General features: G+C 39.7%; 1 protein-coding gene and 1 non-coding gene across 2 annotated transcripts in view; one reads left to right on the forward strand and one right to left on the reverse strand.

Moving 5' to 3' along the window:
* GIPC2 (GIPC PDZ domain containing family member 2) overlaps positions 1 to 25,056 on the forward strand; it is a 77,292-nt gene that overhangs the window by 31,127 nt on the left and 21,109 nt on the right. Inside the window, exons 2-3 of the mRNA XM_046645747.1 lie at positions 1,224 to 1,409; positions 13,458 to 13,638. Coding sequence (XP_046501703.1) covers positions 1,224 to 1,409; positions 13,458 to 13,638 — 367 coding nt within the window. The remainder of the gene's footprint in view (positions 1 to 1,223; positions 1,410 to 13,457; positions 13,639 to 25,056) is intronic.
* Positions 6,200 to 6,303, reverse strand: LOC124230146 (U6 spliceosomal RNA). The gene has a single exon (XR_006886086.1). It is a non-coding gene; the product is annotated as a U6 spliceosomal RNA (small nuclear RNA).

Genomic DNA, 25,056 nt, shown 5'->3' on the forward strand with positions numbered 1-25,056 from the left:
GGAAAATAGTACGGAGATTCCTCAAAAAATTAGGAATAGAACTACCATACAATCCAGCTATTCCACTGCTGGGTATTTATCCAAAGAACATGAAAACACAAATGTGTGAAGATACATGCACCCCTATGTTTATTGCAGCATTATTCACGATAGCCAAGACTTGGAAGCAACATAGGTGCCCATCAATGGATGAATGGATAAAGAAGACGTGGTATATATACACAATGGAATACTACTCAGCCATAAGAAATGATGAAATCCGGCCATTTGTGACAACGTGGATGGACCTTGAGGGTATTATGCTGAGTGAAATAAGTCAGAGGGAGAGTCAAATACTGTATGATCTCACTCATAAATAGAAGATGAAAACAACAACAAACAATCACATAGAGAGAGATTAGATTGGTGGTTACCTAAGGGGAAGCGGGGGAGGACAAGGGGTTATTAGGCACATGTGTGTATGGTGATGGATTATAATTAGTCTTGGGTGGTGAACGTGATGTAATCTACACAGGAATTGAAATGTAATGGTATACACCTGAAATTTATATGATGCTATAAACCAATGTTTCTGCAGTTAAAAAAATTAAAAATTCCAAAAAAAAAAATTAAGGGATTGGCTTAATTAGTCTTTAAGTTCCATTTTAGCCAGGTTTTAGACCTTTTTATTTTTAGCACCTCATTCACTAATTAAATTACTCTTCTCAAGCATTATAATGCAAGATAAAGTTTGCCTTATTTAAAAAAAAAATTCGCCACTTTTCGAAAGTAGTCTTACCTATATTTTCATGGTAGCATACAGATCACAACCTTCCCTTTGGGAACACAGCCTTCGATTTCGGCATTCTAAATGGCGGGTAACATAGGAGTTTAAACCACTTGGAAGTTGGTAAGCCCTAAACTTGAATCTTGGCTCTGACAAGTGCTGGGTTTGTGATCTTAGGCAAGTTACTTACTCTCACTCAGCCTCGATTTCCTCATCTGTAATATGGAGATGGTAATGTATTTATAAAGTGATTGTGGGGATTAAATGAGATAATGGATGTAAATTGCTTAGCACAGAGCCTGCCCTATGGGAAACACTCAATACGTATGACCTAAAAGTAATGATGTAACCTTCTGCATCATAAGTTCTGGACTATTTCACTCAAATATTTATTAAACTAATGACTAGAACGGTATCCTGATGGAAACTGACCTAAAATATTTCTTTCTTCTTGCAGATCTTGTATTGCACTTTAAACACCCCTAAAGTTGACATGGAAAAACTCTTAGGAGGACAGCTAGGTCTTGAAGATTTCATATTTGCCCACGTGAAAGGGATCAGAAAAGAAGTGGATGTCTATAAGTCTGAGGATTCCCTTGGTCTCACCATTACGGATAATGGTGTTGGCTATGCTTTTATAAAGGTAAGTCTGAAAAAATAACTGTGTGACCAACCTAACTGAGGGTAACATTTAAGAGAATTTACCAGGTCAAAGAAACTTGAAAATGATCTTCAGAGTGAGAGCTGGCTCAGCAGAGATGGATGGATTGGTAATGTTTCCTTTAAAAAAGTTTCAAAGGCATCATTTTTTGTTTACCCTTTTCTTGAATTTCTTTCCCTTTAAACTTCCTCTGGAATTTAGAACTTCCTGGAAAGGAAAGCCTGGCCCTGGTGTCTACTCATTATCCAGATGAGCTCTTGTGGATCTGTAGTCCATTAACATCTGATGGCTTCCATGCTGATTTCCATTGATGTAGTGTTATTTCCAAGTGCCTGTATTTTTCTTTTCTTTTTTTTTTTTTTGAGGAAGACTAGCCCTGAGCTAACTGCTGTCAATCCTCTTCTTTTTGCTGAGGAAGACTGGCCCTGAGCTAACATTGTGCCCATCCTCCTCCACTTTATATGTGGGACGCCTACCACAGCATGGCATGCCAACTGGTGCCATGTCCGTACCTGGGATCCAAACCAGTGAACCCCCAGCCGCTGAAGTGGAACGTGTGCGCTTAACTGCTGTGCCACCGAGCCGTCCCCTTTCTTTTGTTTTTTCAGGAAGATTAGCCCTGAGCTAGCATCTGCTGCCAATCCTCTTCTTTTTGCTGAGGAAGACTGGCCATGGGCTAACATCCATGCCCATCTTCTGCTACTTTATATGTGGGATGCCTGCCACAGCGTGGCTTGACAAGCAGTGCGTAGGTCCGCACCCAGGAACCAAACTGGAGTACCCTGGGCCACGGAAGTGGAACGTGTGAACTTAACCACTGTGCTGCTGGGCTGGCCCCCAAGTGCCTGTATTTTTGGCTACCTTATTTACTTTTTAAAAAAATGTTCTTCAAAATGTTCTAAACTATATAATTGCTTTATTTAAATACAAGGAGAACAATATAAAGCTGCAAAAGCAAGAGAAGGAAGTTTGAAATGGTATGAAAAACTGTAAGAACAGAGGGGTGGTAAAAAGAAAAGTAGACTCATCTCAAAAATAATAATTCTATTATTAAGCACGTGTAATAACAGCTGACTTTATATAGAATGCTTATCATGTACTGGGCACTGTGCGTACATTTTCTCATTTAATCCTCACAACAATTCTATTTGGTTGCTACTGTGGTTTTTTTCTTTTTCTTTACATTTTTGTTGAGATGTAACACATTTTTTTTTTTTTAAAGATTTTATTTTTTTCCTTTTTCTCCCCGAAGGCCCCCGGTACATAGTTGTATATTCTTAGTTGTGGGTCCTTCTAGTTGTGGCATGTGGGATGCCGCCTCAGCGTGTCTCGATGAGCAGTGCCATGTCCGTGCCCAGGGCTCGAACTGACGAAACACTGGGCCGCCTGCAGTGGAGCGCGCAAACTTAACCGCTGGGCCACAGGGCTAGGCCCCAAGATGTAACAAATTTTTAATGTATAGCTTAATGGATGTTTACATATACCTGTGTAACCACCCCCCAGCTCAAGGGAAACGTTTCCACCTCCTGGAAGGCTCCCGTGTGCCCCTTCCCAGTCAGTACTCTTCCATCACAAAGGTGGCCACTATTCTGACCTCTGTTCCATAGTTTTGCTTGTTCTTGCACTTCACCTAAGTGGAGGGGTATATTACGTACTCTGTTTTTTCTGGCTTCTCTGTTCAACATGATGGCTGTGAGATCTGTCCGTGGGTAGGCACTATTATCAACCTCTATTTGAAAGCCATGGAAACAGGATCAGGAAAGTTAAGGAGCTTGCCCAGAGTTATGCATCTGGACAAATTCAGGATTTGAATCCAAGAGCTCTGACTCCAGAGCTGGCATTCCTATCCACTGAGCTAAGAATTAGTGATAAACTTCATGCAACAGAGCACTTTTCGTGCCTTTATTTTGTCCAGAACCTTGATTTGCTGATACGTTGTCATCATTAAAAAAATAGTCTTAGGGAAGTTATCTTCTTCACTGTAAATAGTACTTTATTTAACTTCCCACTTGATAGAATGGCTATTTTTAGCTCTGCAAGAGATATGACTGTGCTGAAGGTTGAGTGGGTGACCAAATGGAAAATCCGTGAGTTGGGAAAGTCATGTGGGATTATCCGGGGGAAGCTCAGGACATGAGACACATGCAGCAATGCCTTTCTAATGTCAGCAGGGGAGGACTTGGAAGTTTTGCAAACATGTGTGGACTTTTTAGATCTTAGCATCTGATGTTCAGAGCTTGTGTTCCTATTTTTTTTAACGCCTCATTGAATACGTGCCTGCCTCAGAGTACTAGTCACTAGTCCTCTGGAGGCAGAGAACATAGTGGCAAAGAGAAAGTGGAGTGTAAGCCAAACTGCCAACTCACAGGTCCACGTAGAAGAGAGATGAATGTCATACTGTGTACATGGTTAATATGATTTTAAAAAAAATTGTGCGTGCGGGGTAATTTCAAACTTACTGAAAGATTGTAATAATAATACGGAGAACTTCCATAATACCCTTTACCCAAATCTCCAATTTTTTCCATTTGCCACATTTGCTGTATTGTTATACCCATAAATAAAAATATATGTAATCCTTCCTGAGCCATTTGAAAAATTGGATTGCATCTATCATGCCCCTTTACCCATTGATACTTCAGAATGTAGTTACTAAGAACAAGGATATTGTCTTATATATAACTGCAGTGCAATTAGGAAATTCAGAAAATCTAACATTGATCCAATACTTTCAGTCTAATGTCCATATTGCAGTTTCATCAGTTGTCCTAATGTTCTCTGTAGCATTTTTTTGCTCTAGTATAGGTCCAATCCAGGACCATGCATTTCATTTAGTTGTCATGTCTTTTTAGTTGTCTTTATTCTACAACAATTCCTCAGATTTTTAGAGGATGTCCCTCAATTTCGGCTTTTCTGATGTTTCTTCATGTTGAGAAACAGTGTATGTATTTTTGGCAGGAAAAGTAGGTAAGTGATGTCATGTCTTTCTCAGTGCACCACATCAGAAAGTGCATTATGTTAGTTTGTCTGTTTATGACGTTAATTTTTGTCGCTTCTCTAAGATAGTGTCTGCCAGTCTTATTCACTGCCAAGTTATCGTATTTTCCTTTGTAATTAAGAATTGGTGGGGAGGTATTTTGAGATTATGAAAATACCCTGTTCTCTTGCACCCCACAGATTTAGCATCTGTTGATGAGTTTTGCCTGAATCAGTTTTTACTATAATGGTTTCAAAATGGTGATTTTTCTAATTCCATCATTTCTCATATATTTCTTTAAAACATTCTATTGTAAAAAGGCATTCCACTTATTTATTTACTTATCTATTTATCAGTACGGACACATGATTTCTTGTTTTTTTTTTTTTAAAGATTTTATTTTTTTTCCTTTTTCTCCCCAAAGCCCCCCGGTACATAGTTGTATATTCTTCGTTGTGGGTCCTTCTAGTTGTGGCATGTGGGACGCTGCCTCAGCGTGGTCTGATGAGCAGTGCCATGTCCGCGCCCAGGATTCGAACCAACAAAACACTGGGCCGCCTACAGCGGAGCGCACGAACTTAACCGCTCGGCCACGGGGCCAGCCCTGATTTCTTGTTTTATTCAGTGGGTTATAGTCCATTATCATCACTTATTTCGATGCTCAAATTTTTTAAGATTTGACCTGCAGGAGTCCCCTTCAGCTGGCTCCTGAGTCTTTTTGACATGGCCCCCAGCATCTTATTGTGAAGTTCCTTCCTTTTTGGCACAAGATATTCTACGTTCCTCTTTTATCTTTTCCCCGGGCCTGGAATCAACCATTTCTTCAAGGAGCTTTGGTTTTTTTAGTCAGGACTAGTATTTCGAAATAAAGCTTTGGATGCTGGTTGCACTCATTTATTGCTGCTGGAGTGTCATTGTTACTACGACCTTTCAGTGCCAGGGCTGGAAAAATGTATTTTAGAAGTTATGAATTTATAATTATGCCTCCATTTTTAATCCCGCCTCACAGTGTTCTTCCTTGGCTTCCACATTAAAATATTTACTTTTTAAAATCGTTATAATATTTACTCATTTGCTTAGACATACAATATATGCAAAATAGTTTCAGAATTGCTATATCCATATTACTATGAAGAATAAACCTATTAAGAAGAGTTCAAGATTTATATGCATTTTTTGTCTTTAAATATATGTATAAAATCAAAGTATTCTATTCAGAAGTTACTTGGAATAGGGTTGTTTTTTTTTTTTAGGAAGATTAGCCCTGAGCTAACTACTGCCAGTCCTCCTCTTTTTGCTGAGGAAGACTGGCCCTGAGCTAACATCCATGCCCATCTTCCTCTACTTTATATGTGGGATGCCTGCCACAGCATGGCGTGCCAAGTGGTGCCATGTCCGCACCCGGGATCCGATCCGGCGAACCCCAGGTCATCGAGAAGCAGGATGTGTGAGCTTAACCGTTGTGCCACTGGGCCGGCCCCCTGGAATAGCTTCTTTCCTGCCCCTTTCCTCCTGGTGATTATGCTATTCATTTGAAATACTGTTGAATCTAATTGCTTCTCTTTGAATTGAGTTTGTATTTCTCCCCTCATCCTTGTTTTGATTTTATTTTCTGACTACATAAAATACTAACGTGATTCAAAAGCCAAAACTGTATGAAAAGATATATTCAGAGATGGGTCACTCTTCCCCATCCCTTCTATCCCGTTACTCATTTCTCCCTCTCCTGGGAAGTAATCAATTTCATTAATTTCTGGCTTACCCTTCCAGAGTTTCTTTTCATCAAGATAAGCAGAAAAAGATGGAATGTTCCAGTTTGCGTGTCATCCTTGTGCAGGGAGCCTGCTCATCTTTTCTGTGTGTTTCCAATTTTTGTGTATATGCCGCTGAAGTGAGTACTTGATATGCTTCCAGCAGTGGCTGAAAGTCAGAGTAGGACAGTGTAGTATGGATTCAGGTAAGGGTAAGGAGGAAGGATTCTGTGCTTAGGGAGGCGGTGCAGTGTGATGCATAGGAGCATGGGCTTTAGAAGCCCTCAGGCCTGCTTTTAGTCTTGGCCCAACCATTATTTACTTGCTGTGTGATCTTGGACAAGTTGTTAAACTTCTCTGAGCCTTCTTTCGAAGGGAGTACTAGCACATACTGTGTAGGGTTATTTGAGTATAAAGTAATGACACACATAAAATGTTTGACAATACTCATAATTGATAATTTAATAATAGCAATAGTAATGCATTACATAATTATGAGATAAGATCAATGGCAGAGAAATGCATTTAATATGTTGCATGGTTCTGCATTTAGGGGATGCAACAAAAACAGTTCTAAGAGGAAGTTCACGGTGATATAGGCTTACCTCAAGAAATAAGAAAAGTTGCAAACACCCTAACTTTATGCTTCAAGGAACTAGAAAAAGAACAAATGAAGCCCAAAATTAGTAGAGGGAAGGAAATAAAGATAAGAGCAGAAATAAAGGAAAGAGAGACTAAAAAGACAATAGAAAAGATCCATGAGGGGCTGGCCCGGTGGCACAGTGGTTAAGTTCGCATGTTCTGCTTCTCAGTGGCCTGGGGTTTGCCGGTTCAGATCCCGAGTGCGGACATGGCACCACTTGGCACGCCATGCTGTGGCAGGCATCCCACATATAAAGTAGAGGAAGATGGGCATGGATGTTAGCTCAGGGCCAGGCTTCCTCAGCAAAGAAAAGGAGGACTGGCAGTAGTTAACTCAGGGCTAATCTTCCTCAAAAAAAAAAAAAAAAGAAAAGATCAGTGAAACTAAGACCTGGTTCTTTGAAAAGGTAAACAAAACTGACAAACCTTTAGCTAGACTCACCAAGAAAAAAGACTCAAATAAAATTAGAAATGAAAGAAGAGAGTTACAACTGATATGACAGAATACAAAGGATTATAAGAGACTACTATGAACAATTATATGCTAACAAGTTGGACAACCTAGAAGAAATAGATAAATTCCTAGAAACATACAACCTACCAAGACTGAATCATGTTGAAATAGAAAATCTGAACAGACTGATTACTAGTAAGGAGATTGAATCAGTAAGCAAAAACCTCTCAACAAAAAAAGTCTAGGACCAGATGGATTCACTGGTAAATTCTACCAAACATTCAACGAAGAATTAATACCTATCCTCCTCAAATTCTTCCAAAAAAATAGAAGTGAAGGGAACTCTTTGAAACTCATTTTACGAGGCCAGCATTACCCTGATACCAAAACCAGATAAGGATGCCACAAGAAAAGAAAATTGCAGGCCAATATCCCTGATGAACATAGATGCAAAAATCTTCCATAAAATATTAGCAAATCAAATACAACAATACATTAAAAAGATGATCAATTGGGAATTATTCCAGGGATGCAAGGTTGGTTCAGTATCCACAAATCAATGAATGTGATAAACCACATTAACAAAATGAAGGATAAATGATCATCTGAATAGATGCAGAAAAAGCATCTGACAAAATTCAACATCCGCTTATGATAAAAACTCTCAACCAAGTGGGTATAGAGGGACTATACCTCAATATAATAAAGGCCATATATGACAAGCCCACAGCTAATATTATACTCGATGAAAAGCTGAAAGCTTTTCCTCTAAAATCAGGTACAGACAAGGATGCCCGTTCTTGCCACTTTTATTCAACATAGTATTGGAAGTCTTGGGCAGAGCAATTAGGCAAGAAAAAGAAAGAAAAGGCACCCAAATTGGAAAAGAAGAAGTAAGACTTTCACTATTTGCATATGACATGATATTATATGTAGAAAACCCTAAAGGCTTCATCAGAAAACTGTTAGAACTAATAAATGAATTCAGTAAAGTTGCAGGATACAAAATCAATACGCAAAAGTTGGCTGTGTTTCTATACACTAATAATGACTATCAGAAAGAGAAATTAAGAAAATAATCCCATTTACAATTGCATCAAAAAGAATGAAATACCCAGGAATAAACTTAACCAAGGAGGTGAAAGACCTATATATTGCAAAATATAAGACACTGATGAAAGAAATTTAAGAAGAAACAAATAAATGGAAAGATATCTCATGCTTGTGGATGGGAAGAATTAATATTGTTAAAATGTCCATACTACCCAAAACAATCTTCAGATTCAATGCAATCCCTATCAAAATTCCAACGGCGTTTTTCACAGAAATAGAACAAACAGTCCTAAAATTTGTGTGGAACCATAAAAGACCCTAAATAGCCAAAGCAATCCTGAGAAAGAAGAACAAAGCTGGAGGCATCACTCTCCCTGATTTCAAATTATATTACAAAGCTATAGTAATTAAAGCTATAGTATTCCCTATTGGCATAAAAACAGACACTAGGTCAATGGAACAGAATAGAGAGCCCAGAAATAAACCCACACAAAAGTGGTCAATTAATTTATGACAAGGGAGCCAAGGATATACAATGGGGAAAGGACAGTCTCTATATAAGGATGGCCTCAATAAAAGGTGTTGGGAAAATTGGACAGCGAGTTGCAAAAGAATGAAACTGGCCACTATCTTACATCATACACAACAATTAACTCAGAATGGATTTAAAGACTTGAGTGTAAGACCTGAAGCTAAAAGACTCCTAGAAGCAAACGTAGGTGGTAAGCTTCTTGACATAGGTCTTAGTGATGATTTTTGAATTTAACGCCAAAAGCAAAGGCAACAGAAGCAAAAATAAACAAGTGGGACTATATCAAACTAAAAAGCTGCACAGCAAAGGAAATCATCAACAGAATAAAAAGGCAACCTACTGAATGGGAGAAAATATTTGCAAATCATATATCTGATAAGGGGTTAATATCCAAAGTATGTAAAGACTCATACAACTCCATAGCCAAAAAACCCCAATTTGATTAAAAAATGGGCAGAAGATCTGAACAGTTATTTTTCCAAAGAAGACATACAAGTGACTGCCAGGTACATGAAAATGTGCTCAACATCACTAATCATCAAGGAGATGCAAATCAAAACCACAATGAGATATTACCTCTCACACCTGTTAGAATGGCTGTTATCAAAAACAGTAGAAATAAAAAGTGTTGGCGAGGATATGCAGAAAAGGGAATCCTTGTGTACTGTTGGTAGGAATGTAAATTTGTGTAGCCACTCTGGGAAAAAGTATGGAGATTCCTTAAAAGATTAAAGAGAGAACCACCATATGATCAATTCCACTTCTGAGTATTTATCTGAAGAAAATGAAAACACTAATTTGGAAAGATATATGCACCCCTATGTTCATTGCAGCATTATTTACAATATCCAAGATATAGAAACAACTTAAATGTCCACTGATGGATTAATGGATAAAGAAATTGTGGTTTATATATAAATAATGGTGTATTTTTCAGCCATAAAAAAGAATGAAATCTTGCCGTTTGTGACAACATGGATGAACCTTGAGGGCATTATGCTAAATTAAATAAGTCAGACAGGGAAAGACACATAGTGTACGATCTGTCGCATGTGTGGAATTAAAATAAAAATGTCTAAAAGCAGCTAAGCTCAAGGATACAGGGAACAGATTGGTGGTTGCCAGAGGTGGGATGTGGAGGGTGAGAGGAATGAGTGAATTATTTTTGTTTTTGTTTTTAGTTTAAATAAATTAAATAAAAATAGTACATGATGAAATATTTCAGGTGAAAAGATAACAGATTAAACATTCATGATTTTAGTACCTAAGTCTCTAAGTTTCTCAGAACAAGACTATGTAGGTAATTTAATCAGAAAATTCAGAGTGTACTTATAACAAAACCCATACATTCCTAGAACAGTTCAAGACTGGAGTTGGCAAACATCTTTGTAAAGGGCTAGATGGTAAATATTTTGGGCTTCTTCATAATTTAGGGTCCTAGAGTCTGCGGTGGTACCACCTTTGTTTGAAACCCAGTTCTGTTGTCTGTTGTGTTATTTTGGTCAAGCCATGTAATCATTGTACCTTGTTTTGCCCATTCATTACTGGAATGAAGCTTGTTGTGAGGACTAAATGAAATAACTGTTCACATTGTTATATGAATGTTAGTTTATCATTATGAAACAAGGTTTGAGGACAGTGTTGAGAGGTTCAGCAGCACAGATCTCAAAGGTTCAGCCAGCAGAGCTGACTGTGGCAGGAGGGCATGCAGCTCAGACAACCTTGAATCTGACAAACAACCTTGGATCTGATGCCTCAGACTTTGAAGAGGGTGGGATGCTGCCCTAGAGGCCTGCTGATCTCTGTGCTGAGAAGACAGAGTTCTGTAAATATAGGGGATGGAATGATGGACGATACTATAATAATGGTCTGAAATGGTTAGGAACCTCGAAGTTTAGTCATGTTGTAAATCCTATCTCCAAAAAATATTTGTCTTCTCTGCTTTTTGCAGCATTAAGCTCCAAAGCCAGATGGGACAAAGTTCCAAGTGTTATAGAGAATGATATTGTGACTCAGTAAATATAAGTATAGAATTAATGCCTCTCCTTTTTTCTTCCTAGTCCTTTGTTCCCAAGTAGCACTTTTAGCAATGTTATCAATCTCTATCAAGTTATGATGTGATTATCAAAGTATATTAGATTTCGGAATCTTGTCTCAATTGCTACCTTTAGTCTATGCACAGGGAGGCCAAGGCTCGGGTACCACAACATATATAATCAGTGTCTCCCACTTTGCTTCTACGTCTGGTCCACCTTAGGGTTCTCTTCTCCAGATTCTTATGTTGGTTTTCCTGTCTCTTCATCCTAGATCCTTATCCGCTGCCCCTGATGATTACATATGCTCTGACTCTTCTCTTGCCCACCTGGATTCTCGCCTTGCTGCCTGCTCTGACTTCCGGTAACTGCTTTTCCTCCCACCATCTGGGCATTCTGCTGGTGACCTCTGTGGCCATTCATAGGTCCAGGCAAACCTAAATTTCCATTACTCTGACCTTTAATTTATTGGGAAGATTCATACATATCTTTAAAATCTCTCAATTAATTTAATGTAATGCTTATTTTTAATAAAATTATAACAATGTCTTAAAAAACTAAAAATATGTGATGGGACACTGAAATTTGTATAGTGTAGTTGACAAAGGAAAAAAATGTGTTCAGAAGGTATCAAGAGATAAATTAGAATTAAAAATTAAGAAAGCCAAAGTTAAAGATTTTCACGTTCTCTAATGGCTTAAGGGTGGTCAGGTGACAGAATATTTAATAGAGATTTTTTCTTTGTTTTTTAGACTCTAGTCTTTTGTTTAATCTTGCTTATTTTTCTGTGACAGTTTAGAGACTCCAGTTGTACTGAGTGGTGTGTTGTGGTTACTTTTGTTTCTGTTAGCTTATAATGCTAATATGGACTTATAATAAAACAACGTCAGTCAGATTATGAAGTTTCTGGTTTCTTTGCTTTATAATTCACTATTTGTAATTATAAATAATGAGCTCTGTTTGAGTTGGCATTATTGTTTCATTTGCACAAAACCTATTAACAGTTATTATTACAATGAACGTAGCAGTGTGCTTAAAATTTTGAGGTGAAAAAGAAACCTCTTCTGAGTTTTGGTATTCAGTCATGCACCACATAATGACGTTTCAGTCAACAACGGACTGCGTATACAGTGGTGGTCCCATGAGATGAGTACCATGTAGCCTAGGTGTGTAGCAGGATATACCATCTAGGTGCGAGTAAGACACTCTGTGATGTTCGAACAGCGACAAAATCACCTAAGGATGCATTTCTCAGAATGCGTCCTCGTTGTTAAATGACTCATGACTGTATAGTAATAAAATTTAAAAATTAAAACTGCCTAACCTTCCTAGGTTAGCCTTTCACAATTTTTTTTTCCTGATAATATGGAGACATGCTGGGGTACGTGAAGTCAGTTTTTCTCTTAACTCTTGGACACAGGATCAGTCACCCTGCTGATTCAGAGGACGGTACTCCTTCAGCTGGCAAGAGTGGGGAACACACGTGCTTTTATTACACCATAGTAGCAACCCCTAATACTTCTGTCCTGTCATTCCCGTGAAGGATTTGTGACTCCTGAGGCAGAGTGTGGCCTTCGTTTTGCCCCATCCCTCACTCCCTTGGTAGAATTTGTACAACTTTTGTAGGGCTGTTACCTGTGTGGAGATTTCTGGAGCTCTTGTCCCTAAAATCCTTTCAGAAATTCTTGGTGCCGTCTGTCTTAGGGAGTCTTAGGCCTCATTTTGAGACTCTGCACTATAGATTTATTGTATAGAAGTAAGATAGATTTTAAAAAGATCAATTTGAAGTTTTCCCATGGATCCTAAGTTCTCCTCACCTGAAATATATAAATGAAAAATGATAGTCTAAAATCACTCTTACTGGCTCTCCAAATGGTAACCACACCTGTCCCTTACCAGTTACCAGTGTTCTTAGCTAAAGTTGTCCCAGTTCTTGAATCACTGCATTTGTAACTAAGGTTTAAAAAACGTACTCAGTAGAAGAAGCTCAGTCTCTGTTCTCATGCAATGGGCCTCATGTTGAAATGCTTCAGCAGTCACTCATGGAGGGACTTTGCTGGGCAGGCATTGTCTAGGCACAGGGCATACAGTGGTGAATAAGACCATCTTTGTCCCCAAGGATATCACAGTTCAGTAATGGAGGATGAGCTATAATGAACAATCACACTAGGGTGTGTTGAACTTGGCAAATTCCTTGATCTTCCTAACCCTCAATTTTCCAGATCTATGACATGAGAATCTCATAAAGGTTGTTAGAATTAAATGAGATGACGAATGTTAAGTGCTTAGCTTAGAGCTCAGCATATGTAGCAAAAATTGCTGTAGAGGTATGAGAGTGGCACCTTCCCCAGTCTTGGGGGAAGTAGTCTGGGGGATGTCGGGAAAAGCTTTTCAGAGGAGGCGGTGGCTGATGGAGCTGAATTCTGAATGAGGTAAGATGGTTGTCCTTTGTTGCCTTGGCCTTCCGTCTTTAACTGAACATTAAACTGCACTGCTAATATGTCAATATATTGTATATAATGTCTCAAGAGAATGAAAACTAATGTTACACAATTGTATTTTATGTGTTATCTTTAATTTTCTTTCAGAGAATTAAAGATGGTAGCACAATTGACTCAGTTAAAACAATCTGTGTGGGCGATCATATCGAATGCATAAATGGAGAAAATATCGTTGGATGGCGTCATTATGATGTTGCTAAGAAGTTAAAGGAATTAAAAAAAGAGGAGCTCTTTACATTGAAGTTAATAGAACCTAAGAAAGCATTTGGTAAGTTGGTTGTGTGTGTGTGTGTGAAATGCTCCCTTCCTTGGCTTATCTTTCCAAGGGAAATGAGAACGGAGATCTGGTGCCATGTACTTTTAGTCTGTTGGTTGAGAACATAGAAAATGATGGACGGCACTATAAGGGAAACAACTCTTGAAGGAGAAAAATATTGCTAGAGGGACGTTTTGTAGAGGACATTTGGAGTTACAAAGTCTAATAATGTCCAGTGACTTTGACTTTGGGGCTGTTCCAAACTCTAAGAGAGCACGTTGTATTTCATTCATCTTGCTGAGCAGTCGGACATTTGATTGAGCTCTCTAAACTTAATAACTGCCGTTCATAGACCTCAACAGCAAAAACTTTAGTTACACACAGAATTGGTATTTAAAACAGTTATCTAGTCTATTTTAAAGACTTCCTTCAATACTTTTCCTCCATTGGCATTTTGAATTTGGCAGCAGGGGATGATATGAGATTACTTCCACTTTGGTGTGGCATCTGTACTTGCTTGGTTTTAGCCATGGCAGCTGTGTTCCAACTGTTGTTCAAACCCCCAGGGCTACCTCATCTACAGGAAAATGTGCCAGCTTCTCTCTCACTACCCAGCACTATTTTAATAAGCTAAATGATGGCCTACTGTTCATCACTGTTAAAATATCTTCAGAATAATCATTCTAGGCCTGCCCTTACTCATCCATGACCCCACCCACCTTATGTTCTTTCCTTTGCTTATAGAATGTAAGTATTCCTTATAGTTTGTCTCTAATGGCTGTTTTTCTCAGGGCACTTAATGGAAATGGTGGGAGAATCCGGGGGGTCTGGGGAATTACATTTCCCCTCCCTTGGTGAGTAAGTGACAGATCCTAGCCATATGGAAGTGGAAATTTTTCTCTGCTTCTAAGTGATTCTGTGCCATTTAATAGAAATACAGTGTAGGTGATATTACTTGTGGGAGACAGAGTTCCACAGATGATGTAAGAAAAGGATGCCTCATGCTGGTGCTGCTCCCAGAGAGACCATTCCAGGAACCAATGCTATAGACACTGATTCTGCCTGGCGCGTTGCAGCATCTGAGCTCCCTTCCCCCAGAAGAAGTGGGCAGCACCCAGCTTTCTACCCAGCAGCTCCTTTAGAAATGGCTTTGTTTGCTCACCAACTCCCCAGGTATCATAGCATATAAACTGATAGGATGTAGGCAGCATGAGATAAATATTCTTATTTGATTTAGACTCTTTGTAACTCAAAGTCATTCTCTTACCACAACTCAAGGAATATAATGTCTTTCTACAATTATCTCTAACATATAATCTATTTTCCAGAGTTAATCTTTTCCCATTTTCTTTCCTATCGTCTGCGTCTAAATCTTGTGGTTCCTGTATCTTTGTAGAAAGTTGCTGATACACCTTAACTTGGATGCTAGGTTGGTATTAGTCTTGGACTTTATGGAGGCTATTGTATTTAGTTATTATTGCTTTGTGATTAGATTTTTTCCTTCAATATCTGAGACACATGTAGCTGGTTGGCGTACTGCACTGCCTTATGTGCCTGGCTATTATTGAACCTGCTTTCTGTTGCCTCATATGAATTCCGTGGACACATTTGAGAAGGAACTGGGTAGGATTTTCCTGATGTGGGTATATTATTTCAGCATCCCAAATTCTGGTGGTGCTGTGGGTTAGGATATGTGGAAATTGATTTTGGAGCAGTGGTAGTTTTTTATGTTCCAAGGTTTCTATGGCAGCTTAGCTCAGCTCAACCCAACTTAAATCTACTGGTCAATGTGCATTTGCCACTCTGGCTTGGTTCTTGACTCTGGGCCCTAGCCTAGGGACTTTCCTCTTAGAAGTAGGCCTTGCTGCTCTGCCCATCCTTCAGCCCTTAATTTTGCTACTTATCTTTTTGCCTTTATCTTTTTGCCTCTGGGGTAAAGGCAACACTAGTTTGTTCCTCATCCTCTGACTTCCTCCCAGGACTTGGCTCTTTTGGGGAGGGGAGATAAATTGGGAGGTACTTGGAGGATCAGGCCTCCCCAAATATTCTTGGTGTGAATCCTATCTTTTGCTGTTTCCTTCTTTCCTGTGTTTTCTAGCATTATCATTGATGCGTTGGTTCAAATTTCATAGTCCTTTGTGACTATCTGACTCTCTACTATCTTGGATTCCTACCCAGAGAAGAGGGCCAGTCTAGATGGGGCAGAATTTTTTCTTCTCCACATTCACATAGGCCATCTTGTCTGAAGCTGAGTCATTTCTAGGATTTTACCAAGAGCTGTTAGAAATGGCCATACACTCCAGTATTTTGACACTTTTCTACTAACTTCTCAAAAGATTTAGCCTGTGGAGGCATGTGGACTGTCCCCCAAAATCCGGGATGGAGTAGTATAGTTGGCTGCTTTGCAGTGGCATAACAAGGATGATGAGCACATGAATATCTCAGCCATGGATGGGAGAATCTTTACTGCCTGCTCCCATTTCCATATTTTACATCCACCCCTAGCCACATTCCACTCAAGGGACCATTATATGTGCCAAGATTCTTTAATTGAGAGCTACAAAATAAACACTTCCTAATTTAATGAAATTTTTGAGAAGACTATCAGGTAGGTCTCAGAAACAGAGACAGTGTCGATCAAGCCTTGGGAGGGTCAGGAACTAAGGCTGTTTCAGGGATGTGTGAACCAGGAATATTTCATGGCACTGGCGTAATTGATTCCCTCCAATTTTTTCTTATCTTCATTTTACTCCACTCAGGATTCAAATTCCTGTGAGGGGGGTACTGATTAGGTCACATGCCCATCTTGATAGTGGGGAAGGTAGGCTACATGATTGATTGGCCCACCCAAATCACACAGAACAGTGAGGGAGAAGTTTCCTTTTGGGTAGGAAAAAAGTAGCAGATGTCCATTTTACCATTTCTCCTAAGCTGTTACACCTTGTTCTTTGGGCAGAGCAGTGTTGGTTTTCTCTTGACTTCAAATGCGCCTCTAGCCATACATGTTACTTTCAATCTAAGTGTATCAGAATGGATCTGGAGGGAGGAGGGTATTGTCAATTGGCTTTGGGTGTGTGGTCTTAAGGATTTTATTTTTCTGCTCACTGTTGGGTGCCGTATAAATGGCTGTTTGGCAATGGACTAGCTAGTGACCATGATAGCATCAAGCTTTCTTTCAGAGAAAGAGTAAAGCCACATTCTTGGTGCTGGCCACCAGATTTGGAAGGGAGCACAATCCAGATTTGGACTATAGTTTGGGAAGGTCCTTTATTTGTGTATCCCACAAGTAATTCATTAAGAATCTGCTGTGTTCCAGGTACTCCACTAGCACAGCTGATACTAAGAAGACTAAGCTATATCTCCTGTCTTTTGAGGAGCTCACAGTCTAGTAGAAGGCTGTTATGGACTGAATTGTGTCCCCCTAAAATTAATATGTTGAAGTCCTAATCTCTAATACTTCAGAATATGACTGTATTTGGAGAAAGGGTCTTTGAAGAAGTGATTAAGTTAAAATGAGGTCATTAGGGTAGGCCCTGATCCAGCATGACTGGTGTACTTGTAAGGAGAGGAGATTTGGATACAGGCACACATAGAGGAGAATGACTTGTGAACATGAAGATAGCCATCTACAAGCCAAGGAGAGAGGCCTCAAAAGAAAGCAACCTTGGTATAAGCTTGATCTCAGACTTCTAGCCTGCAGAACTGTGAGAAAATAAATTTCTTTTGTTTAAGCCGGATGGTCCTTTCTTATGGCAGCCCTAGGAAGCTGACACAGAGGCTGATAGGCCAAAAAAAATTACAGTGCAATTCTTTGACTATGGCAGTAGAGCTTGGGCTTCCTAACAATCTAGAAGGTACAGGCTGAGTATCTCAGCAGTCCTCTGGCCTTGGGCAGATGGCAAGAACATACTGATATTTTCATTCAATAAATATTTGAGCAATTGGTGTATTCTGGTCTTAGGGTGCTAATTGCCAGGATAGTAATAGTCACTGTTTCTTGAGAGTCTGCTGTACTCTATCACCATACTACCTGCTAGGTATGAATAAGATCCAGTTCTTGCCTTCAAGAACCTCATGTCTAGTGGGTGGAGATGGATATGAAAGAAACTCAATAAAGAGTGTTAGAGGTGCTAAAATGTACTGGAGATATACAAGTGGGAGACATCAAGTCTACCTGAGGAGTTCAGGAAAACTTCCTGGAGAGGGGATTTGAGCTGACTCTTAAGAGGCATGTTCAGTGAACAAATTGGGGAAGGTTCTCCTAGGGAACAGGAATAGAATAAGCAAAGGTGCGGAGGTGTGGAGCAGTATCGTATGTTTGGGAACACCATATATGTCAGGGTGGTTAGAGTAGAGGTTATAGATGGTTGCATGATAAGAGATGAAGCTCAAGAATCAGTAGGGATCAAATAATCAAGGGCCTTATATATGAAGATAAAGAGCAGGCAATGGAGAACCAATGGAGGGGTTTAGGCAGAGGAGTAACATGATGAGGCTTGGATTGTGGAAAGAGATTTTGGAGACCATGTCAGATGGAGGGGTGGGTTATGAGATAGAGGTCAGGAAATCCATAGATTCCATTGTGTAGGTGGAGGAGAGAGAAGATGAAATCCTGAATTAAGGCAATACCAGTAGGCATGGAGATAAGAACTAGTTCTGAAGAATAGGCAGTGGTGTGCTGGAGCCGTTTGTGCACATCTCTTCACAGCTCCGTGTTCAGTAACATCAAGTTGGTTGCTTGAAATTGGCTATGGTGGGATATTTACATCACAGACATAGGCAAGTGCTGCAAGTGAGGGCGTTTTTAGCCTGGAGAGTTGATTTAAGTTAGCTATTTACCTACATACCACTGGATAGTAAGAAGGTAGGATTGGTAACCCATTGGAGGAAGAGGTAAAGGAAAGAGATTGCAAAGAACGACCCACAGATTTGTGGCTTGGGTTGAGGGATTGAGTGTGGTGCCATTCCTTGAGATGAGGAAAAGGAATCGATTTGGGTGGGGAGATAGAGAAGAGAGATTGTTCCTTCAATACGTTTTTGAACCTGATGAGTTTGAAATCTGTGGGAGAATTCAGTTGGAAACGTGTAAGAGGTAGATGGATGTTGAGGATTGGGGCCTAGGGAATGGGATTTATAGGTAGTTTGAAGCCATGGAAATCTGGTAACTCAGAGTAATAAGTGAAAAAGACTAAAGCAGAGCTGTGGGGGGTACTCCAGCATTTAAGAGGTAGAAGGAGGAAGAGCCAGCACAGTGAGGAATGGCCAGACGTGGAGGAGACAGCTAGCTTCTGGGTGGCCTTTACCCAAGCACCCAAGAACAAGTCACTTGTCCCAAGAGCAGGTGCTCCACTGCAGCTTTCCAAAGGTGGCTCTCGGGCTCTGAGGGAGAAATAAAAGCCATTACAAAACACACCCTCACAATCTCCTGTGCTGGTCAGAGGTTAAGTCACTGTTTTCATCATCCAGTGGATCTCAACCAGAGTTTAGAACACAAAGTAGGATAGACTTGAAAACTTCATAGTGCTTTGTGCCTAGTAAGGGTAAATACTGTTTCAGTTACATTATGTTTGTTTCAGTTATATATATATATATTTGTGTGTATTTATGGGTCCTGATATGTATATATTTCTCACTGTGGGTCACAGCACAAAAACATTTGAAAGCCACTGGTTTAAATGACTCCCTTGCTAAAAATTTGTAGTTTATAGGGGAAGCTTTCCCATACCTAACGTGATTTCTCCTGGTCAGCTGCTTTCTGATCCAAATTTTCCTTCTTCTAGCCATGAGTTGATGGCAGCCTTCCCAGTCCTTATCAAGTATCGGCTGGAATGTGTCTAGTGATATTTTTTTAGGGCATGGCTCACTTCCTTTCCCCTTTTGCCAATGAAAAGGAACATGTCTCTACAATGAGCTCAACCCTGCAGAGTTTGCCCTGTAAACCTAGATTTTCTCAAGACTATAAAAATCTGTTCTTCCATTTAACTGGCTCGAGGACCAGTTCAACTGGTTTGTTTCCTATGAGGCCTCTTAACTGCAGAAAAATAACTATTAAATCTGTGAGGCTTCAGTTCAGTTTTACTTAGATGAGAGTCTCTCCTCGATTTGTCCTGGAGAATTTCTTTAATTTGTGATTATTGCCCTTTATGAAAAGAGGTTTGTGGAAGGAGACCTGAAATGTTTCTGTAAAGTGTTTTCAAAATCAGAAAGGGAGTTGAAAGAAAAAGTTTACCTCCTAAAGCATTAATAATCTTTGTTTTGGGGTTAGGTTTGGCCCCAGATCTCTGGGCTGTCTTCTTTTAGAGGTTTCATTTCTGTGCTGTGTGTCCATCAGAATAGGATGTTCAGTATGTGAAGGACTTCTGAGTCCTTTGAGTCATTCACAGCTGGAAAACTCGGACCTCATCTTCATGATTCAGCTTCACTGGTGTGCTCATTTTCAAAGACTAAGACTATTTCATATTTAGAAACTTTGGCTTTTAACTTTTATATGACTTTTTAGATAGACATTTCAAACATCTGAGAAGTACTTTCTATTTTTCATGCTATTTCTAGTAAAAAATTTTCAACCAGCAAACACTTTTGGTACCTTTTCATATATACTGAGTTCTACAAAATATCCTGGGGAGTATGAAAAAAGTTACAAAAGACAAACAAGGGGCAGGTAGTTAAGTATGTCACCTCTGTCACATATGGGCATATGTGATAATGTGACATTGGATGAATTACTTAAACTTTCTATGCTTTGGTTTCTTTATACAAAAAGTGAAGATGGTAATAGTATTGCCACATTGGGCCATTGTGAGGATTAAACGATCAAACATATGAAAAAAATCATAGCACAGTCTCCGGAGCATAGTAAGTCTTCAATAAAAATTAGTATTATGAAGGTGTAGCCTTTTCTTGAAGGAGTAATTTTGGAAACAAGATAAACCCACGTGAAACAGGAAAAACAGTGTAGGTGAGCTAGTGATTGTCAAGTATTTGTAGAAGACTCTGGCACTGTTCCAGATCCTGGAAGACAGGATGGTCTCATATCAAGTAATGCAATGTATCAGTATCTCATTGCAGTAGCTGCTATTCACTTTTCTAAGTACTTTCTAAATAGGAAATCGCTTAATCCTTATAACCATACAAATCTGTGCTTTGTCCAAGGTTTTAGAGCTAGCTAGTGAGAGGTGGGGGCAGGCTTCTAACCCACGAAGTGAGCCCCCAGAGCCAGCGCTCTAGCAAGAGTTACAGATGAGTCAGTATGTTGGCTGTCCTCAGGGAGCTTACAGTTTACATAAAGAGGCAGGTACTTTGAGAATCAATTCTATTAATGGCAGTAATAGCCACCATTTATTGCACGCTTATTAGAAGCAATAGAATGCAGTGGTTAAGAGCATAGACTCTGAGCCGAGCTGCTTGGGTTTAACTCATATCTCTGCTGCTTATTCCCATGTGAGTTTGGACTAGGTCCTGACCCGCTCTGTGCTGTTTACTTATCCATAAAGTGTTGTGAGGATCAAATGAGTTATCATATGTGAAGCGCTTAAAATAGTGCTTGGTGCATAGTGCTATGTAAACGGAAGTCATTACTCCCAGGACTATTGCTGTTACTGCCAGATTTTGTCCTCATGCCATTCCTGCGGGGTTTTCAGATAAGTAAACTGAGACTTTGGACAGTTAAATACCGAGGGAAGGTCCCTCAGTGGCGGGTGGGAAGGGCAAGGATAGTATTCCAGTCCTGTTTGCTCCCAAGGCCTGTGTTCTGAGCATTGTTACTGCCTCTTTAGAGTATACTGCAAAGTTTGGTGTGTGCTGAAATGCAGATTTAAACAAAGTGCTGTTCAGCTGAGAGTTGACTTGTCCATGATTGGGAGGGGTTCTAGGCTTAGAGAGTGATGGGGGCTGGGAGAAATGGTAACATTGGGAAGGAACTTCCCCAAAGAGAAAGCCTGGGATGAGTGGTTTATTGTAGGTCCCACCAGTGTCCTGTTCCCATGGAACTCCTCGTGAGAGGTGACAGGATGCCGAATAGAGTTGCATAGAGATATGAGAGCTTCAGAAGCTGTGGCCTTGCAATCTGGGGTGAAAGGCCCTCTGTGCTCTGGGCTCAGCCTGCAAGCGGACAGGCTGACTTAGCCAGAGAGCTTCAGGGTAGAGTCCATGTGGGCCTGAGCACAGCATTAGGCCTCTATATCTCAAGAGGGGCAGAGAGACTTCCAAAGCAAAAGCCAGACTCAATTTCTCACCAAACCTGTGGAGTGGGGGCCTCCAAGTCAGATTCAATCTGACGTTTGTTATCTTCAGAATTGTGGAGTAAAATTTTAAGTTCACTATAGAAGTTTATTTATTTATTTATTTATTCAGGAAGATTAGCCCTGAGCTAACATCTGCTGCCAATCCTCCTCTTTTTGCTGAGGAAGACTGGCCCTGAGCTAACATCCATACCCATCTTCCTCTACTTTATATGTGGGACGCCTACCACAGCATGGAGTGCCAAGCGCTGCCATGTCTTCGGCCCAGGATCCGAACCAGCGAACCCCGGGCCGCCGAAGCAGAACGTGTGCACTTAACCGCTGCGCCACCGGGCCAGCCCCAACACTATAGAAATTTAAATTGGTGTTCAGAGAAGGGAAAGATATGAATAGGCTGGACTAAGTGAGAAAGATTTCTAGAGAAGATTGCACTTGAAGTTGGCCTTGGCAGATGGGAAGGAAAATGTAGACAAGGGGGGTTTCCTGTGGGAAGTGTTCAGGGCGGTGAAGAGCCTACTCTTGTAGGGACTGCTGCAAATCAGGCTGCAAAAGCAGCTCCAGGCCTTATTAAGAAGAGCTCTGAAAACGAGGTGGGGAACCTGAGCTTGTTGTAGAGGATAATAGGGGATCATTTAGATATCAGAACTGAAGAATGCCATGATGAAGTAGATTTGGGGGCATTAAGCCCAGAGGAGCAATGTGGCTATATTTGACTAGAGGAGAAGCCCTGTCTGAGGCCACTGCAACAGTCAGGAGTAAATGATAAGGGCTGGGGTTAGGGTAGGAGTGGGAATTTGAGAGAAAGAAAAAAGCCTGAGTAATATTGCGAAGGCAGAAATGGGGTAGGAGGTGGGTTGATGCTGCTCAGCTAAAGGAGAGAGGAGGAAAGGTTCAGAAGAAGCAAATGTTGCTCCCTAGGTTGCTATCCGAGGAGCCTGTGAGGAGAGTGATCATTGGGAATGAGGCAGTTGGGATGCAGAAATAGTTTGGGGGAAAGTCTGGGAGAGAAGTTCAGTTTTAAATGTACTACATTTTATCTGACCGTGGTACTCTCGTGTATTTTTTGGCAAAAGTTTAAAGTGCTCATAGTGACAAATTTTCGGGGGGTAGAACATACCACTTAATCATCTTTTTATGCAGTACAGTTTGTTCTGCCCTTCTTATATCTAGCTGGATGTTGGCTTGACATTTACCACAAAGATGCCATGGGAGAAGATAAATGAAGAGCCAGTTCCCTTTTGTGGGCGTGGCACATGTGTTAGATGAATATTGAGTGTAAGTGATAAATGTGTTTTTAATGAAAAGAACCAGCTGGAAAAAGACTCAGGTTAAATATGTTCTCTTTTCTACTCTAGCTGTAAACACTCATTAAAATTTTTTTTTATTAGGGGGCCGGCCCCGTGCCTGAGTGGTTAAGTTTGCACGCTCAGCTTGGTTGGCCCAGAGTTTGCCAGTTTGGATCCCGGGCACGGACCTAGCACAGCTCATCAGGCCGTGCTGTGGTGATGTCCCATACAGCAGAACTAGAATGACTTGCAGCTAGGATATACAGCTATGTACTGGGGTTTTGGGGAGAAAAAAGGTTTTTTTTTTATTAAGTGCTCATGTTTTTAATCTGAGAAAAGTGAAATTATTATAATCTACTAAAAACTTTGTTATCTGAATTTCCCAAGATGTTTACCCTAAACAGTGATTGATTTCTTAGAACTATAATGTTTTTTAAGGAGTATTTGGAATTAATAACAACCATGAATAGAAGGTAAATTATAGTTTTCAGCTGTTTTTTTTTTTTTTTTTTGAGGAAGATTAGCTCTGAGCTAACTACTGCCAATCCTCCTCTTTTTTCTGAGGAAGACTGGCCCTGAGCTGACATCCATGCCCATCTTCCTCTACTTTATATGTGTGACACCTACCACAGCATGGCTTTTTTTGCCAGGTGGTACCACGTCCATACCCGGGATCCAAACTGGCAAACCCCGGGCTACAGAGAAGCGGAACGTGTGCACTTAACCGCTGCGCCACTGGGCTGGCCCCATTTTCAGCTGTTTTTAAACTTACTAGTTAAAATAGCAATATAGGATGAAGGGATCAAAAATGCTAATGTGTAAAGTGGCTCCTTTGATATAGCTGAATAGTATGTATATAATGTAACTTATTAGAAAAACAGCAATTATACCAGTAATACTTATTCTGCCAGAGAGTATTTGTACAATGAAGGTTGTCATTTAACCATAGGAAAACAGATCTAACAAATTATACTCAAAATTGTGGTCAGAGTATGTTTTCAGAAAAATCTAAGTAGATAAGCAATTCCCTTTATATATGGAAAAATGTTTGATTTATTCAGTGAAAAGGCAGATTACAAAAGAATGTACAGTAATATCCCATTTTTGTAAAAACTATCTTTAAATGTGGAAGAAAAGTGAGTCTCAGTGTAAGTGTATGAAAAGGTTAACAGTTGTTATCTTTAGATGGTGAGTTTATGAATGACATTTCTTTCTTTAGGCTTTTTCTTTTTCACATTTTAAATATAAAAGGAACATATTCATTTTCATAACCTGAAAACAATTATTTTAAAAGAAGAAGTCTCGTATTCCTAGGCTGGGAAGTAGAGAAACTAGATCATTCTCACTGTTAGTCACTTTATAGTTTTTAAGCATATGATTATTCTCATTTTAAGCAGTTTTCTTTAAGATTATTATAAATGGTTTCATGTGAGAAATGTGGTAGAATATTGTTTTGACTCTTTAAATTGGTTTTGGTAACTACTTAACTTTTTAAAGGCTAGGGGAAAAATATATGCAATAAACCAGTAATAAAAGTGAACAATAGTGTTTAGTTTTTTTGAATCCCCATGGTGAAATCGTACTGGAATATGATAAGTAAAAGGGTAAAAATAAAATATTTTAGCTATCACCCTTTTTAAAAAACTTCCTCAAATTGGAGTCTAGAGGTTTGTAATCTTTTTTGTAATGTGGACCCTCTGGATTAAAGCTCTGTGGAACCTTCTTCCTGGAGATGCATATTAAGTTTTGCCCATGATTTCAGGGAGTTATAAAAACAGGGCTGGGTTTTTCTCAAATGATACCTTAACTAAAGAACAAGATTTTGGGCACAGTTATTCCACTTTTGACACTTGTCATGCACTGTTCAGTCTCATCAAAGGAATAGTTAAGGGCAACTTTGTGTT

The sequence above is a fragment of the Equus quagga genome, chromosome 18 (genome assembly GCF_021613505.1).
Source record: "Equus quagga isolate Etosha38 chromosome 18, UCLA_HA_Equagga_1.0, whole genome shotgun sequence".
Taxonomy (NCBI): domain Eukaryota; kingdom Metazoa; phylum Chordata; class Mammalia; order Perissodactyla; family Equidae; genus Equus; species Equus quagga.